The following is a 15,697-nucleotide window of genomic DNA, read 5'->3' on the forward strand; positions in this document are numbered from 1 at the left end:
GCAGCCAAAAAATGACGAGTACTGGGGCTACGTCCCGAAAGAACTGGTGACGCTTCTAGCAACGAAAAGAATCAATCAAGGTATTGAATGAGGCTTTAGTGCTTCCCCACCTCCACCTATAGGGGAAGATGCCCTAAAATTTGGCCAATAGGATACCTTCGTCTCACGGAGGTAGTCGAGTCTTTAGCTTCTTGGTAATCGGTTATTAGTACCGAGCACTATACAGGTTGGGTAGCCCCATATAGGACCACACGCACTGAGCCTAAGCCGAACCCCCTCTGAATCGGGTCTCTGTGCTGCCTGAGTTGTCTTTTCCGTGGACTAATTGAAGGATTTGAAGCACCCTAAAAGACAACTTCTATGTTTCAAAATGTAACATGACCATGGCGGCTTATTGGATGCCTACCCCCAACAGTCCTAACCTAAACTATAAATTATTTTGTGGCCCATGTGGGGAAATTTAGTTTGTTCAAGTTATGATTGCTTTTACGTGTCTTCCTTCACTTATGGTGTGAAAAATTAAGCTTAAATAAACTAAGTACAAAAGGTTTTTACACTTGATTCCCTTTGTTCAAAGTTTAGAGTAGCTTAGTGTGTGTAGTGAAATGTGTGTGTAAGTGACAGAGTGAACATACAAAGTTTGTAGTCATGTGGATATTTGATGATTCTTTTCAAATTCGTCTACTTACACTAAATTATGTTTGTTCCTTACCTGCAAATAAAATAATGTGTGGTTGATGGGCCACTTACTTCCTTCCTATTACACTATGTGAGCTAAAAAGGGAGATGAAAAACTGAGTGCTTTGAGAAATATTTCAGATGCAAGCCCAGGATCGTCTAAAAGACGCAAGGGAAGCAGGGGCTACTCCCTTTCTTTAATAACACCAGTTCCTAGTCCCAATGCTAATGAAGTAAAGATGCTTTGGTTAATAAAAAATATTAGTGAATTATGGGCCACTTACTCCTTTTCTAATTAAGCTATGTGAATTGGGTAAAATAGCAAAACAAATTGAAAAAATGTGTGGATTATGGCCACTTACTTTTCCCCTTAATTAAGCTATATGTGAAATGTAAAAATTTTAAAGTAAAGGCTAAGTAATTTTCCTTCTAATACTGATTATTAAAACAATCTGAACTATATGGAAAAAAATTGCAGAGGTGAAGGCAATTCACTAAAGGTTGCCAGTCACCCACGAAAGAAAAATTACAATGATTGTTTTTGTTCTTTGTAAACTGTGGGGTTAGGCTCTGCACAAGCGAACCGTGTGTCAATCTGCAAGAAAATGATAATTGTTAAGCCAAATTATAGATATTAAGAGTGAGAATGATTATAAGCAATATGCATTATCAATGTTCTAAATTTAAACTTATATGATTAAAGAACAACGTATTTTATAAATGATACTATACTAGAAATAATTTGACTAAAATTTACAATCTCACTAAAACAAATTAGTATTGAAGAACTAAAGGCAAAATTTATACCTTTACCATAAATTCAGTTAAATTAAATGACATCCTAAGCAATAACACAAGGCCATGTGCAAGAAAATTAAAGTAGAGTATAAAGAAGTATCAGAGTACTTTGTAAAATAAATGTAGAGATAAAAAATTATACTAATTATATGTTATTAGTCAATCCAAAATGCATTATCTAATTTTTTTTCTCAAAACTTTGGAAATGAGTGGATATTTATGGTAGGAATGTAGCTTGAATACAAAAGAGGAATAATCAAGAGACCAAGTCTACTAGAACCATTGTCCATACCAAGTGAGTGTTGGGAAGAGGCCATAATGGATTTTATTACAATTATACCAAAGTATGAAGGAACAAATTTCATTATGTTTTTGGTGTTTTGACTTACAAAGTATGTCCACTTTTATAGAAAAGAAGCATCAAAATGGTTTCTGAAGAACAATCTGCAAAGGAAGAAAATCACTGTCAAAGTAGAAACCCACCATGAAAAGCGCTGCAGAGATGATGAGCAAGAGACAACCTTTAGAATAGTCTCATTCACCCCTTACTACTCACTCAAATTTTTTATGACACAAACACGTAACATAGAAATGTCAAATGTAGGGCAAAAAGGAAAAAAACATAACGGTATGATGTCAATATATCCAAAAAATTGATATCTATATATATATATATATATAAAAGATAACTATCTTTGTCAATAAGAGAAAATTGGATAAAGCCACCGTATAAGATGACTCATCAATAGTATAATGATATATCTTATATATCGTTAAATCAATAAATCAGAACAAGATCCAATAAGACCCTTGGATAGTTGGTTCACTCATATTAATTTTGAAGCAGAAAATATTCAAATAAAAGAATTATATTTTTTGAGGCCTAGTTTAAAGAGATAATTATTTAGTATGACCCGTAATGAAATTGTAATGTTCCATCATTTAAATTATATATTTAAATATGATATAGATTTAATACATTAAAATTTTTATGATATATTCCATTAAATAAATTCAATAATCTAAAATTATAATTATCTCAATTTCACACGGTGAATTAAAAAATCTTAAAAAACAAAAAATCTGATTAAATAAAAAAAAAAATAATGCATCAAAAAAATTATGATGCATTCCATTAAATAAACTTAACAATTTAAAATTATAATTATCTCAGTTTCACACACTGATTTAAAAAATCTTAAAAAAAAATAAAAAAATAACAGCATTAAACTACATTTCATGTTAAAATTTATAATGAATTATATAAATATCATTAAACTCATCATAGAATTTAGGTAAAGAATTAAAAAATTAAAAAAAGAAACAACTTGTAAAATTTAATAATTTTAATAATTACCTTTTTAATTTTGGACAATCTTTTACAGTATTTAACGAAGGAGGAATTGCACACTATGAATCCTTAGTATCCTATCCACGTTGGAGAGGGATTTTTTTTTTTTTTTCCAAATTTCTAGCACTGTTCTATTGATTGGTCCTACTGATGGAGATGAACAAAAATGAGTCTAATCCTATATCCAATATAATTCTATGTATAGTACTCAAAACTGTCAATGTAAGAAGTGTATGTATGAATTTGGGGTAATACTTTGAAAAACTGAATGCATTGTTCTTTGTCTTGTAAACTTCACTTGATTTGTCTGTAGATCTTCCAGTGTACCATCCACCATAGTTGTAGACTTCTAGTGCTAATAGTAACCCAAAAATGTCTTTGTACCATCCACACTAGGGAAATAAGGTGGTTCAAAATATATCTGACGCAGGGCATCACAAGCACCTAGATATGATGGACCCTTCATTTCAATGCTACCCATGGCTGTTACTACCAGCTGCTGATATGAGAAGAAAAACCTTTTCACTGCGGCTTCTATTGCCTGGAAGGCCAACAAAACATGTATTGTTGCAACATGATAAGCACCTGAAGTGTTATGTGAGCGAAGTCCATGTGAATGAAACAAATGCATAAGTGCCTCCTGGAGCCTTGGTCCACCCTTTGGATCATCCTCAACACCCATGACTTTGGGCACCAGATGCCTTAGTTCCTTGTATGCATTTGTAAGGTCTCTAAGGGGGGTAGACCGAAGGCAATATGCGCCTGCAAGCGTACTAGTGCTGCTAATTGCCAACTGGTGTTTAAGGCAAAGGAAATCATCTGGGTCCATCACTAGAAGCAAATTCACAATTTCTGTGAGCATGTTCCACATCCTTTCAACCATCCAATAGTCTGTGGATGCTCCTACGAAATCCCCAGAGTCTATTCTTTCATATACTCTGTGCAACAATTCTTGGCCTACAAATACCCATGCCTCAACGATCTGGAGGACATTGCAAAGTTTGACATCTTCTGGATTATGGAACTGTTTATGTTGTTTTAAAGAGTGCAAATATCTTGGGTTGTAGATTCTATCATATTCAAGAAGAGGCTTACCTGACATATTTGGTTCCCCCAAACCTAAAGTGAAGGGAGTTCTCTGCATATGGCCTTCAATGGCAAGCATATTATAGAAACCATAGCTTCAACGCTTTTCCATGTACCCAAACGAGGAAGTAAGCTCTCTTCACTTGTTTTGCTAACCACAGGTAAAGCACCAGGTCTCTGCCATACCTCATGGAAAACTTTCCATGAGAGAACACCACTACTTACTGACAACTGAAGAGTGGGAACCTGCTTTTCATTTTCACAAATCATTGAAATCAACTCAATCTGGGAACTAATTAAGGATTCAAGCCTTCTCTTCCATTCCTCTTTGTCAATGTAAGTCCTTGTGTCACAGAGGACAGACGAAACAAACCGAAAAGTAATCTCCAATGACTGTAAGGCAGCCTTTACCAACCCCTCTCTAGACCAACCAGGCCATTCCTTGAATTTCCACATGGCACTGAGCTTGGGGAGATGCACATACTGCTCGTAACCTGCACACTCCATGGGGGAGGGCTCTATGGATTCTTCAACAAAGGCAAAATAGGATGCCATTTATTTACAGGACATATTTTTCCCTGCAAACATAACCAAGAGAGTAAAGACACTAATGCTCTCCATATACCATAATCTAAAAATAACAACATAATAATAGAATAAACACTAAAATCCATTTTAAACACTAAAATTTTGAAAACTGGAATAGAATAAAATGTTCTTAAATCCTTGATATATTTAAAAAGTTATCATCTACATCCGGCAAGGACAAAGTCTGTAAGTGCTTTCATCAACTGATTTTAGTCCGAATATCTAAAGTGTTAATATTTAATGTAAATAATGTCAACTCTCATTTCTTTACTTCTCCATTTCTTCCTATGACATCAGATCCTTCTGCTGTTTCCATGTGTACCTCATTTCTTTATTTCTCCATTTATACTTATTAGATCAAATTTATCTACTGTTTCCACTGTGTATATATACTCACAGTGTTAATAACTAAATAGATTCCTTAACAACAATATTCCACATTTATTAGACTATGCAATTGTTTTGTGATTTTTTACTATGGTTTTCCATTTCTCCATCCAAACAGATGACACCAGATTCATCTACCGATTCCACTGCGTATAATATACCTACAGTATTCATAATTCATTTCTTATAATATAAAATTGAATGAAATGAGGATAGATGATTTGCTGTAAGATTTTGCGGATATAGGAAACACGAATACTTATTAATCAAACATTTAATTGAAAATTTTTACGATCCTAAAGCAGATTTTTGAGAAAAACAAGTCATTAGGAGAAAAAATTGAATCGTAACAAAACTATAATTATATTAAAAAATTTAAATATTTTTTTATCAGGTTGGAAAAAATAAATTAGAGCGAGGAAAAACTTCTATCTATTTAGAATCTTTAAATGCTTGCTTACTGCATTTACGATATTTAAATGCTTTCTGTCACAAGATATTTGACTAAACATGCAGAAAAAAGATTCTTTAAAACTTTAACTTTCCTTCACTGGGAAGAAATTTCGATTTTCTTAACTAAATTCCGGAACACGGTTCTTCATTGCCTGATAAAATTTTGTGAGCGCTGACTTCATCAAAACCCTAATTTTTTTAAAATTCATCTAATCGAATGAAACTTGAACCTTTTATTAATCAAATTCCAACCAAAATAAGATTTTCAGAGCCATTTGGCTTTGGAATACTCCTTGTAATTAACCGTGACCAGGACCAATGCTTGTGAGAATGATGAACAAGATTTTTCATGGCACCGCATTCTTGAGGAGTCAAATAAAATTTATTCCGAACTGTGAGTCCAGTTGCGATCTAAATTTGGCCATATATTACTGCTCCAAAATAAATTTGCTATCTTTTACGAGACAGTTTGGTGGAGTGAGCACATCGAGCTGTAATCTCTGAATATTTAAAATATATTTAAATCTTTAAATCAATCGAAACGTGTTTTGGAGTCTGTGCTAAATCAATTACAGATCATTAACTAGGGAAGAGTTCATAAAACATGAAATGCCATTCGGAATCTATTCGAAATGCTAGGGCTTTGTCGCGTTGCACATGGCTTTTAAAAATACGGCTTCGAGGCATGAAAAGGATGCACACTAACCTTGCGGAAAGCAATTTTCGATCACCAATGGCCAGCTGCATATAGTTTCAAACTTTCAGTAAAAGCTCCTCTATTATTGAAATTCTGAGCTGTATACTACATTTTCAAAATTTCAGTAAAAGTTCTATCATTATTAAAACGATGGGCCTTGGTTTTGTTCCTTCCTATAACCCGTTGGAGAGCCCTCATAGTTACAGTTCCAATTCCAGATCGGGTGTCGCATTCTGAATTTTATGTGTTGTGCGCTGATTAAATGGAGATTTTATGTGCTGGATCGACGCTGATTGCGTTGAATTGTAGAATGCTTAATTGCTAGGATCGTTTCACCTATTAAGTTTGTGCTATGAATCCAAATCGCTGGAGATCGATTCCAGTCTTAATTACATTAAATAAATCAAGTTAAAACGTAGCCAGTGTTACATTTGATAGGAATTACAATTGTAGAAGTAAAATTTAATGAAGCATTTGGGAAATATGTGAAATTGCCCTGTCTTGGAATGTCAATTGGGCTATATGCGCTGAAATTACTGAAGATTGGGAGGAATTTCGTGCCGGCTAGGTTGCTACTGCCACTGCTAGACCATGCTGAAAAAGAAAGGTATGCAGGGGTATACGATAATACCTGTATACGCGCAAGACAAAGGTCGAAAGAGAGTTTGAAATCTTCTGTCCTCGAATCGCTGCATGCACTGAATCACCTTCTGTAACCTCTCCTTTGTTCGCCGGAGTTCAATGGTTGTAACCTCTCCTCTGTTCACCGGAGTTCAATGCGTGAATTGTCGGGAGTTTGAATTGCCTGGAGGATGGTTGGTAAGGTTCATAAATGTGCCTCATCAATACGCTAGAGTGGAGGCCAAAGTGGAGGCGGGCAGGGTCGATGGGCAGGAGCACGGCAGACGGCAGAGTCGCCGGAGCTGCGTGATTTGTAATCGCTGGAGAGGGATGCATGCCATGATCCATGGTCAAGCATGTAAGGGCGCCATGACGTCAAGGAGGCTGTCTGCCGCTGTGAGAGGGTGTAAGGACATAGCATTAACTTTTCTATGGAGGTGGAAATAGGAACTGCCGTCCTATTTCTGTGGTCCAGGCAAACCAACCTACAACATGTACACGATGTATGTGGGTGCGGGCCCTTCATGCCACATCAATCCATGAGTTAAATCCTAGTAGGTCTCAACATTGCTCCCTATTGAAACTTTCAGGAATAATCTTTCAGGCTATGTGGAATTACACACCTCGTGTTGAAGCTTGCCATCCCTTTATCCATGCGCAACCGCATTCACACCACATGATGCTTATCCCACTGAACGAACCCCACACACCAATTCCCCCTAGGACACAAATCCCGGGGTTTCTATCGTGCCCTCTATCTGGAATCCTCAAGGATTGGGGTCTGGGTAACGTCACCGATCCTATACGCTAGGGTGACATCATCCTTTGTCACGTTCACCACGTGGACTAGGTCCTGTGTAGGTCTTTGAACCCCGACAATTCATATCTTTCATGTTATTTGGCAACTGGGCTTTTTGCCTTGTCGACTTATGTGACCATATAGTGGCCCACCTTGCCACATCGTCTCGACATTTTAATCTCGGGGGTACTTGCCCAACGTCCCATTTGCAAACCTTCAGAAGGTTACCCTTCTTGCATCTCCAAGAATTCAATTGCTTTGCCAGAAAGCTTCGGAAAAACTCCCTTCCATACTAGAGAAACAAGGTGAAAAGTCTAAATACTATGGCTGGGTAAGTGAAAATTTCTCCTTGATCATGTTATTTGACAAATATGTTTTTAATGGTTTTATCTCATCAACAAACTAGATATAGTTTAAGTATTCTTTCTGCATGCACCCTGTTCCCATTATGGTTTTTATTTACATTGGTATAGTTGTTTTTAGTTTGAATATGGTTGTTAATATTTTGGTCTAGTCCTGTATCTTCAAAGATTTTCCCTAAAATGAAGTTTCATTCATTGTTTGGAGTCTTTATGCATAATTTCAAAGGCCTTTCTTCGGTTCTTCATTAAGAAAACCTTATGTATTATGGTGCAATGCCCTTGAGAAAATCCTCAAGCACACGACACAAGGCTTTATTTTGTTTGAAGTGTCACCTGGTATGATCTATTGTGGTGTATTAGGCAGATTGCCATGGTCATAATATAAAAATCCTAATTAAATGGGTTTCATAAACCCAATTTTCTCTTTTGTTATACCCAATAACATTAGTCTGCGCGATATAATGTTTCGTTTTCAATACCCTCACATTGTTAATAATTCCAAGGATTAATTAAGTTGTTTATCTCCATTTAAGGCCATGGTAAACGAATGTGTTTATTGTATTCTTTTAAAAAGATTTGTTAATACCCTAATCCTACCATGAATTAATCCAACCTTTCATTCGTGGGAGCCTTTGAGGCAATATAGCCTTGGAAAAAAACCACGGTGATGCTGTGTGCAGAGTTTTCTGTCCCTCCTTTGTTATGAAAAGAAATTAGATCACAATTATCATTTTGTCCTTTAACATTCTATCTCTATTTAGTATGCATTTCAATATTGGACCATGTTGATACTATTTAATATTCACATTTGTGTTAATCTCTTGGTATGTTATATGAATTGGTTCTTCAATTATGTCATACCTCTCTTCAAAATGTATTCATAATTGTTCTTAACACCGTTCTCATAATTATATATGTCATATGGTATCGCCTTGATCACCAATATAAACAATCCCTACATATCGACAAGTGAGGGAAAAAGGGGAGACCAATCCCATTCGTCTTTGCAAATAATAATGATAATAATATATGTATATATGACAGGTTTTTACAACCCCCTATCTTGCTTTGTCTATATTTGTATTTAATGTCGACTTAGAAAATAAATAGAGTTTTATCATCTTTTAGAGAACTTAAAAAATTGACTGTTACAACTTAATGGTGCCATCCTTTTTCCATTTTAATATTGTTCCGTTATTGTTGTTTCTTTTCAAACTCAGATTTTTCTTCATTTGTTAATGATGAATTCCATATAGTTCATTACCTATAAATAGTTTTATGAATTTATTTCCAATATCAGCTTATTTAAGAGGAATAAAGGTAGGGGCAGAGGTAGAGGGGGAGGAAATACAGATCAAAATTTAGGAGTTAGAAGAGATTGGAGACCAAGGGCATCCATTCATTTCTATGCAGATTCACAAGAACTAAGACAATTACTCCGCATTGGTGTTTCCAACCTTTTAGGTCAACCTAAACATAAACCTGTGGCTCAAACACAACAACCCTTTGTTCATCATGCACCTAATATCGACATCCCTATAGATCCACATTTGTCTACTCCTCTTGTTGCCCCTAACAATGATGGTTGGGGATTTTCCATCCTTGCACAACTCCTGCGCTTTGTTCAAGTTTGGCCCATAGTCTCTTTTCCTCCTCCTCCTGAGGCGCGTGTTTCTCACTTACAATCCACTGCTTCACATGTAGTCCAGTCTGTTGAAGAATGTAACTAGTGTCGACCTTCATAATTGTATTTGCATCATAATGTAATATATTTGTCAAAAGAAGGAAAAATAATTTTTATTATAAAGAAAAAATATTTATTAGCATGGGTTTCATGCTTTATTATTTTATTTCTAGGTCAAATCCTCCATTGTAGGCTTCTAGGGTTTGTGTCTTGAGTCCTAGTCATTGTCATCATGTAATAGACCCTTTTTGGGCTTTGTATATCAATAAAGTTTTTTTTTTTTTTAATGTAAGTTGAGTCAATTACGCCACCTCCACCAAGTTGACCTCAAAGGGAGCTAAAAACCGCTATATATAGGCAGCGACCCAACCTCATTTGGAAAACATGACAAGCAATTTTGATTTGCAGTAGTTGGAGAAGAAAATGAAGGGTGAAATGCCTACGAAGAAAGAGAAAACCCTAGCGAAGAAGGAGACTTTTTTCAAGCAAGAAGAAGCCAAAATTCTCTCTTTTTTGCCACACAAGGGAGATTTTTGGTTGATGTAGGGAGGCTGAAATTTAAAATCTATAGTAGGGCTAAAATTTTGGACGCTAGAAGGCCGAACTTCTGTGTTGAAACTGGGTTGAAGATGTTTGACTAGAAGATACTGCTGAAGTTTGGTTAATCATCTTGGATGGTTGACTTGGTGGAGTGAGGGAAGTCCTTTGGTCTGGTCTAAGGTCTTCGATTGTCTCAATTTGATTTAAATCTACTAGTGGAAGAGTTTGACTGGGTTTTCCCTTTCATAGGAGTTTTAACCATCGCTGAGTGCCTACTTCTGGTGTCATTGATCTTCATGCTTTTGATTTGATGATTGCTTGATGAGAAGAAGATAAAGAAGAATATAAAGAAAGCTAATAAGAATATAAGAATATCACAAGTAATTGTCAATATAAGAAAATATTTCTGCCTTTCTGATTTTCTAACATGGTATCAAAGCTAAGGTGAAGGAAGAAAGAAAAAGGCAATTTGAAGGTCTATTGAAAGAAGGATAAAATAAAGGTTTCAAGACAAGATCATAAGTAGAAGGCTTATTAAAGGGAAGAATCTACATCTAGAAAATCTATGACAACTTCAATGAAGACAAAAAATAAGCTAGAAGGGGCCACCAACTATAGAGCATGGAAGAAGAGGATGGATCTCATCCTTGAAAAACACAAAGTATTAGGTTTTGTTTAAGGAGAGGTGAAGGAACCTACATATGATGCAGGAAAAGGAAAAATATTAAGGAGATAGACATTTTAGTTGTGAATCTAATTGTATATGGAGTAAAAGACAACCTAATCTCCTATATATCCAATATAGAAACTACAAAAGGGATGTATGAAGCTCTCTCTAAACTATTCACTATCAAGAACATTGGACAAATTTCTAGTCTCAAGAATGAACTATGAACAATAAAGATGACAAAGGATGACACTGTATCTTCATATTTTGTGAGAATCTCTGAATAAGTGACGAGCTCCAAGATATTGATGAAATCAAACTGGATAAAGAACTTGTGATTTCCGCTCTACTAGGCCTACCAAAATCATTGAGATCCTTTGCATCGAGCATTAACTGTTGGAAAGCAACACCATTATTTGAAGAAATGTGGAATGCATGCAGTCAAGAAGAAGCCCACATCTCATTAGAAAGTAATAAGAAGGGAGAAGATGAGGACAACTCTCCAAATGCATATTTTGTCCACTACAAGAAAAAAGGGAGGAAATAAGAAGTTTAAAGGGATAAAGAAGAATATTTCCATATCTAAAGTAGAATGTTATTATTATCATAAGATGGGACATTATAAGAATCAGTGTCCCGAAAATCCTAGGAACAAGAACATGAAAAGAGAAAGGGAACATGCAACAATTGCTGAAGAAGCTTCACCTAAGAAGAACAAGACTAAAGAATCCAAAGTCAAAGACTTATACTATTAAGTCTTTCCTTGCATATCCTTCTAAATTATTGTTTCAGGTTTCAAAGTTTTCTTTTATGTTTTGATTTCTAGAGTTCATAAATCTAATATGTCTTGTTAGAAATTATTGAATTGTTTTTAATAAGTTGTAGGTATCCCTCAGAAAGATTGGATTAAGAGGGAGCATTCACCATTTTATCAAAAGATAAGTATATTGTTCTTTGTTTCCTCTTTCATGTTTGATTTCTTCCTCATATCGAGATTTGTTTGTATTACATATTCATAATCCTTTCTTTGTATTTTCCTTGATAGGAACGCTTGTAGAATACACTAAGGTTATAGAGGAAACTTCAAAGGAAAGACTTGAACCATGAAAGAAGCTCTTTAAGAAAATGATGTGCTACAAGGTTTGTTAAAAGAAAAACTCAAGGTATGTCTTAGAGTACAAGATTTGTTGCAAGATTTTCTTCATACAAAAAGGTATGATCATTCTCATTTGAAATTTTCTTTATATTACTAACTCTCTTATGTCTAGGGTTTTGAATCATAAAGATTCTTGTTAAGGTGATTAATAGCTAGATTGAATCTACCCTTACCATACTATCTCTTGTCATTTTGTTTTGATAAAACTCTAACCTTAGGGCTCACTGTAAAACCTTAACCTTTTGGTGCTTAGGGGATGTTAACAATAACGATGAAACCCTAGTCCTCTTAGGGTTGGAACTTATGATCAAATCCTACTCTCTTGATGTTTAGGGTTTGTTGATGTTATGAAACCCTAACCTTTTTAGGGTTTGTTGCTGATGTATATGCTATATGATAAAACCCTATATTTTTATGGTTTGGTGAATTAATGTTTATGACAAAACCCTTGTAATAGTCAATAAAAAACCTTAGAAATGGAACTCTAGGTGTATGTGCTTCTGTATAATTGAAACCCTATCCTGGTCAAAATTTGTTGTCTATCTGGTTTTAGAGTTGATGTTTGTATCTAGGGTTTACAATAAAATCATAGTAAGAGAGTGATGTAAGAAAATATTAATGAAACCCTAGATATGGAATGCTAGTATGATACCTTGATTATTGATATTCATGATTTAGTTTTATTAATGAAATCTAAGGTTTTTGACAAAACCCTAATAGAATTTGATATAAAATTTTAGGGCATAATATTGATAACAAAACACTAGTAGAATTTGATATAAAATTCTACGACATAATATTGAATCCCTAGATGTAATGATTGTTGACTTGATTTAGTTGCTTATATCTAAAACTTTAAAAGCCTCATTGATGGAATCTAGGGTTTGTAACAAAACCCTAGCAAATTGTTGAAGTCTAATTTGTAAGATATGTAACTCTTGTTGACTATGAACCTAACTAGGTTTAGTTATTTGAGGTCAAAACCTTGATTGTTTTGATGCTTCCTTTATAAATGACATGATTTTTGATATAACTTCATATTTGTACCTGGTTGTACTTGTTGTTGAATATTTGCAGGGACATAATATTCAAGATGTTGAAGATGATTTAAATGATGATGATAATAGATAAAGGTAGCTGCAAGAATGTCGTAAAAATGACCTTGTTTCCATAAGAAAGAATGATGTTCTTGAAGAAATGAAGCTTTAAAAGATTGAAGTTTCTCCGAAGCTATTGATCTCCCTAAGCTGAGAGGGAGCTTAGATATAAAGAAAGGGTATATCTCCCCAGTTAAGAGGGAGGTCATATAATGACAATGATAGTGAATACCTTGGAAGAAAGAATGAAACCATAGAATGAATGAAAGTACTACAAATGGATAAAGTTGCAAACAAAAGACTTGATTGAGTTAAAAGTATTGAGACTGTGTTTGGTGCTACTGAAGAAGTTAAAGAAGAAAGCTTCCGACGAGGTGTTTAATATGATGACAATCTAAGAAACATCATAATGATTGAGGACCCTAGAGGTTTGTGTTAAATATGTATATATAGTGAAAGTTTATTACCAGTTGGGGTTGTACAAATATCTCCATAAGAAGGTTGAACGTTTGAAGCATGCTTGGATTGGTGGATATATTTGGTTTAGTTAATCAGGTGAGATGAAGCATCTTAAGGTGACAAGATGCTTGTGAGGACATGTTGCTGGCCTATGATGATGTCTATATCCAGAAGTAGGGAGGGTGGCATTCGTCTTGGAGCTCTGATCTTGGATACAAACCTAGATCCCCGGGTTGGTGTTAAAGCTAAAGCATGATGGTACCTAGAGTGGCTAAAGTTTGAAACACACATTAGTCCCACCTAGTTATATACCTTGGACAGGTATCTAATCTGTAGCAATGTGTGTGTTTGACTCTTTATAGATCATATCATTTTGAGATCTTCCATATACCTATGTCTATATGTAATTATGAATATCTCCCTAGTTAAGAGGGAGTGTTGAAGAATGTAACTGGTGTTGGTCTTCATAATTGTGTGAGTCATAATGCATTATATTTGTCAAAAGAAAGAAAAAGAAATTTTATTATAAAAGAAAAATTATTTAGTAGCATGAGTTTCATGCTTTATTATTTTATTTCTAGGTCAAAGCTTCCATTGTAGGCTTCTAGGGTTTTTGTCTTGAGTCCTAGTCATTGTCATAATGTAATAGACCCTTTTGGGATTTGTATATCAAGAAAATAAATTTATTTTAATGTAAATTGAGTCAATTAGGCCTCCTCCACCAAGCCGATCTCATTAAGGACAAGTCAACCTCAAAGGGAGCCAAAAACCACTATATATAGGCAACAACTCGACCTCATTTGGACAACAAGACAAGCAAGTTCGATCTACAATAGTTGGAGAATAAAAGGAAGAGATATACCTAAGGAGAAGGAGAAAACCCTAGCAAAGAAGGAGACTTTTGTCAAGTAAGAAGTTAAATTTCTCTCTTTTTTTCCACACGTGGGAGTTTTTTGGTTGCTGCAAGGTAGCCAAAATTTCAGATCTGCAGTAGGGTCGAAATTTTGTAAGATGGAGGGTCGAAATGTTGAAAATAACAACAAGAAATGATAAAAATAGAATCTAGAATATCTCAATTTTAATTTGTCCTTGAATTAAAATTGTGAATTAAAATCGAATTTAGTCTCACCAGCTGCTTGCAAATAATTAATTAATTCATTATGAATTAATTAGTTGGAGAAATAGAAGTTAGAACTCTTTCTGCAGTCATGCAACAATTATCCCTTAAATTAAGGATATTCTCTTAATTAAGGAGATAAGATTGAGTTATATTTGAGTTGTAATTAGTTAGCTCAGTTTATTGAGTTAAGTCCAATTAAATTAGTTCCAAACTGTTTGAGGAACTAATTGTGAATTATCAGTGAGTTGATGCATGCATTCACTGAGCTAGTGTACTCCAGATAATTGAATATTCCCTCATCAGAAACTCATGCATGTCTATTCAGAGAAAGACCCAGTTGAGCTAAATGTCAAGGACAATGTACTATCAGTTGCATGTTTTCTCCTATAAAGGAAACTTATGCATGCAGAAGGAACAAGGTTCCTTGAGGATTGCGCAGTTCTGACAGTGTGTTAGAGCAGTGTTCCACCGGGTGAAGGAGATCATCCCAGAGGAACTGCGTAAGGATATAGGAGCTTGGAGGGCAGAGGAGAAGGCTTGTGAGAAGCTTTTATTTCCTGTGAGCATCCAGGAGGATTGTACTGAGAGCTGGCTAGTTGTGAGAGCTAAGGCTTTGTATAATTCTGATGTATTTCCACCTTGTATGATAATACAGATAGTGGGGTTTTTAGCTGAGGCTTTCCACTGAGTATTTTCTATGTTTTATGTGGATTGATTCTTTTTCTTCTGGTTATATGTGTTCAAATTGATCTTGCTCAATCTTTAAGCTTCCGCAAGTTTGATATTAGAAATAGATTATAGTATTTTGCTTTGGTATATTGCATTATCGAGTTAATCTACAGTCAGATTTTCTACATAGATCTCAGAGGTAGATTTGTAGATAATTTGTAGGAAATTCTACATGGTATCAAAGCTAGCTAATCTATAGAGAAATTTCTACATGGTATCGGAGCCAAGTTTATCGGAGTTGTGAACAATGTTCAGAGAAGAGAATTCGAAGTTTGAAGTTTGGGGTTGCAGGTGCAAATCGAATTCATATCATACAGTAAAAAAAAAGAAACGAGATGGGGCATTATGCGACTAATTGCCCATCGAAGAAGTCCAAGAAGGGATCCTCGGAAGGATCGGAAGGTGAGACATTAGCCTCTTAGTTC

At 35.0% G+C, this 15,697-nt stretch overlaps 1 protein-coding gene and 1 pseudogene across 1 annotated transcript; both read right to left on the minus strand.

Moving 5' to 3' along the window:
* Positions 1-3,182: 3,182 nt before the first annotated feature.
* Positions 3,183-3,929, minus strand: LOC149228073 (nematode resistance protein-like HSPRO1 pseudogene; annotated as a pseudogene).
* A 17-nt stretch (positions 3,930-3,946) lies between these two features.
* Positions 3,947-4,468, minus strand: LOC149228074 (nematode resistance protein-like HSPRO2). Its single transcript, XM_089380668.1, has one exon. It carries the CDS (start codon positions 4,466-4,468, stop codon positions 3,947-3,949), a length of 522 nt encoding a protein of 173 aa, XP_089236794.1.
* Between the last annotated feature and the right edge of the window lie 11,229 nt (positions 4,469-15,697).

Source organism: Pinus tabuliformis, chromosome J, assembly GCF_031772625.1.
Source record: "Pinus tabuliformis cultivar Carrire ecotype Pingquan chromosome J, CPIR1, whole genome shotgun sequence".
NCBI lineage: Eukaryota > Viridiplantae > Streptophyta > Pinopsida > Pinales > Pinaceae > Pinus > Pinus tabuliformis.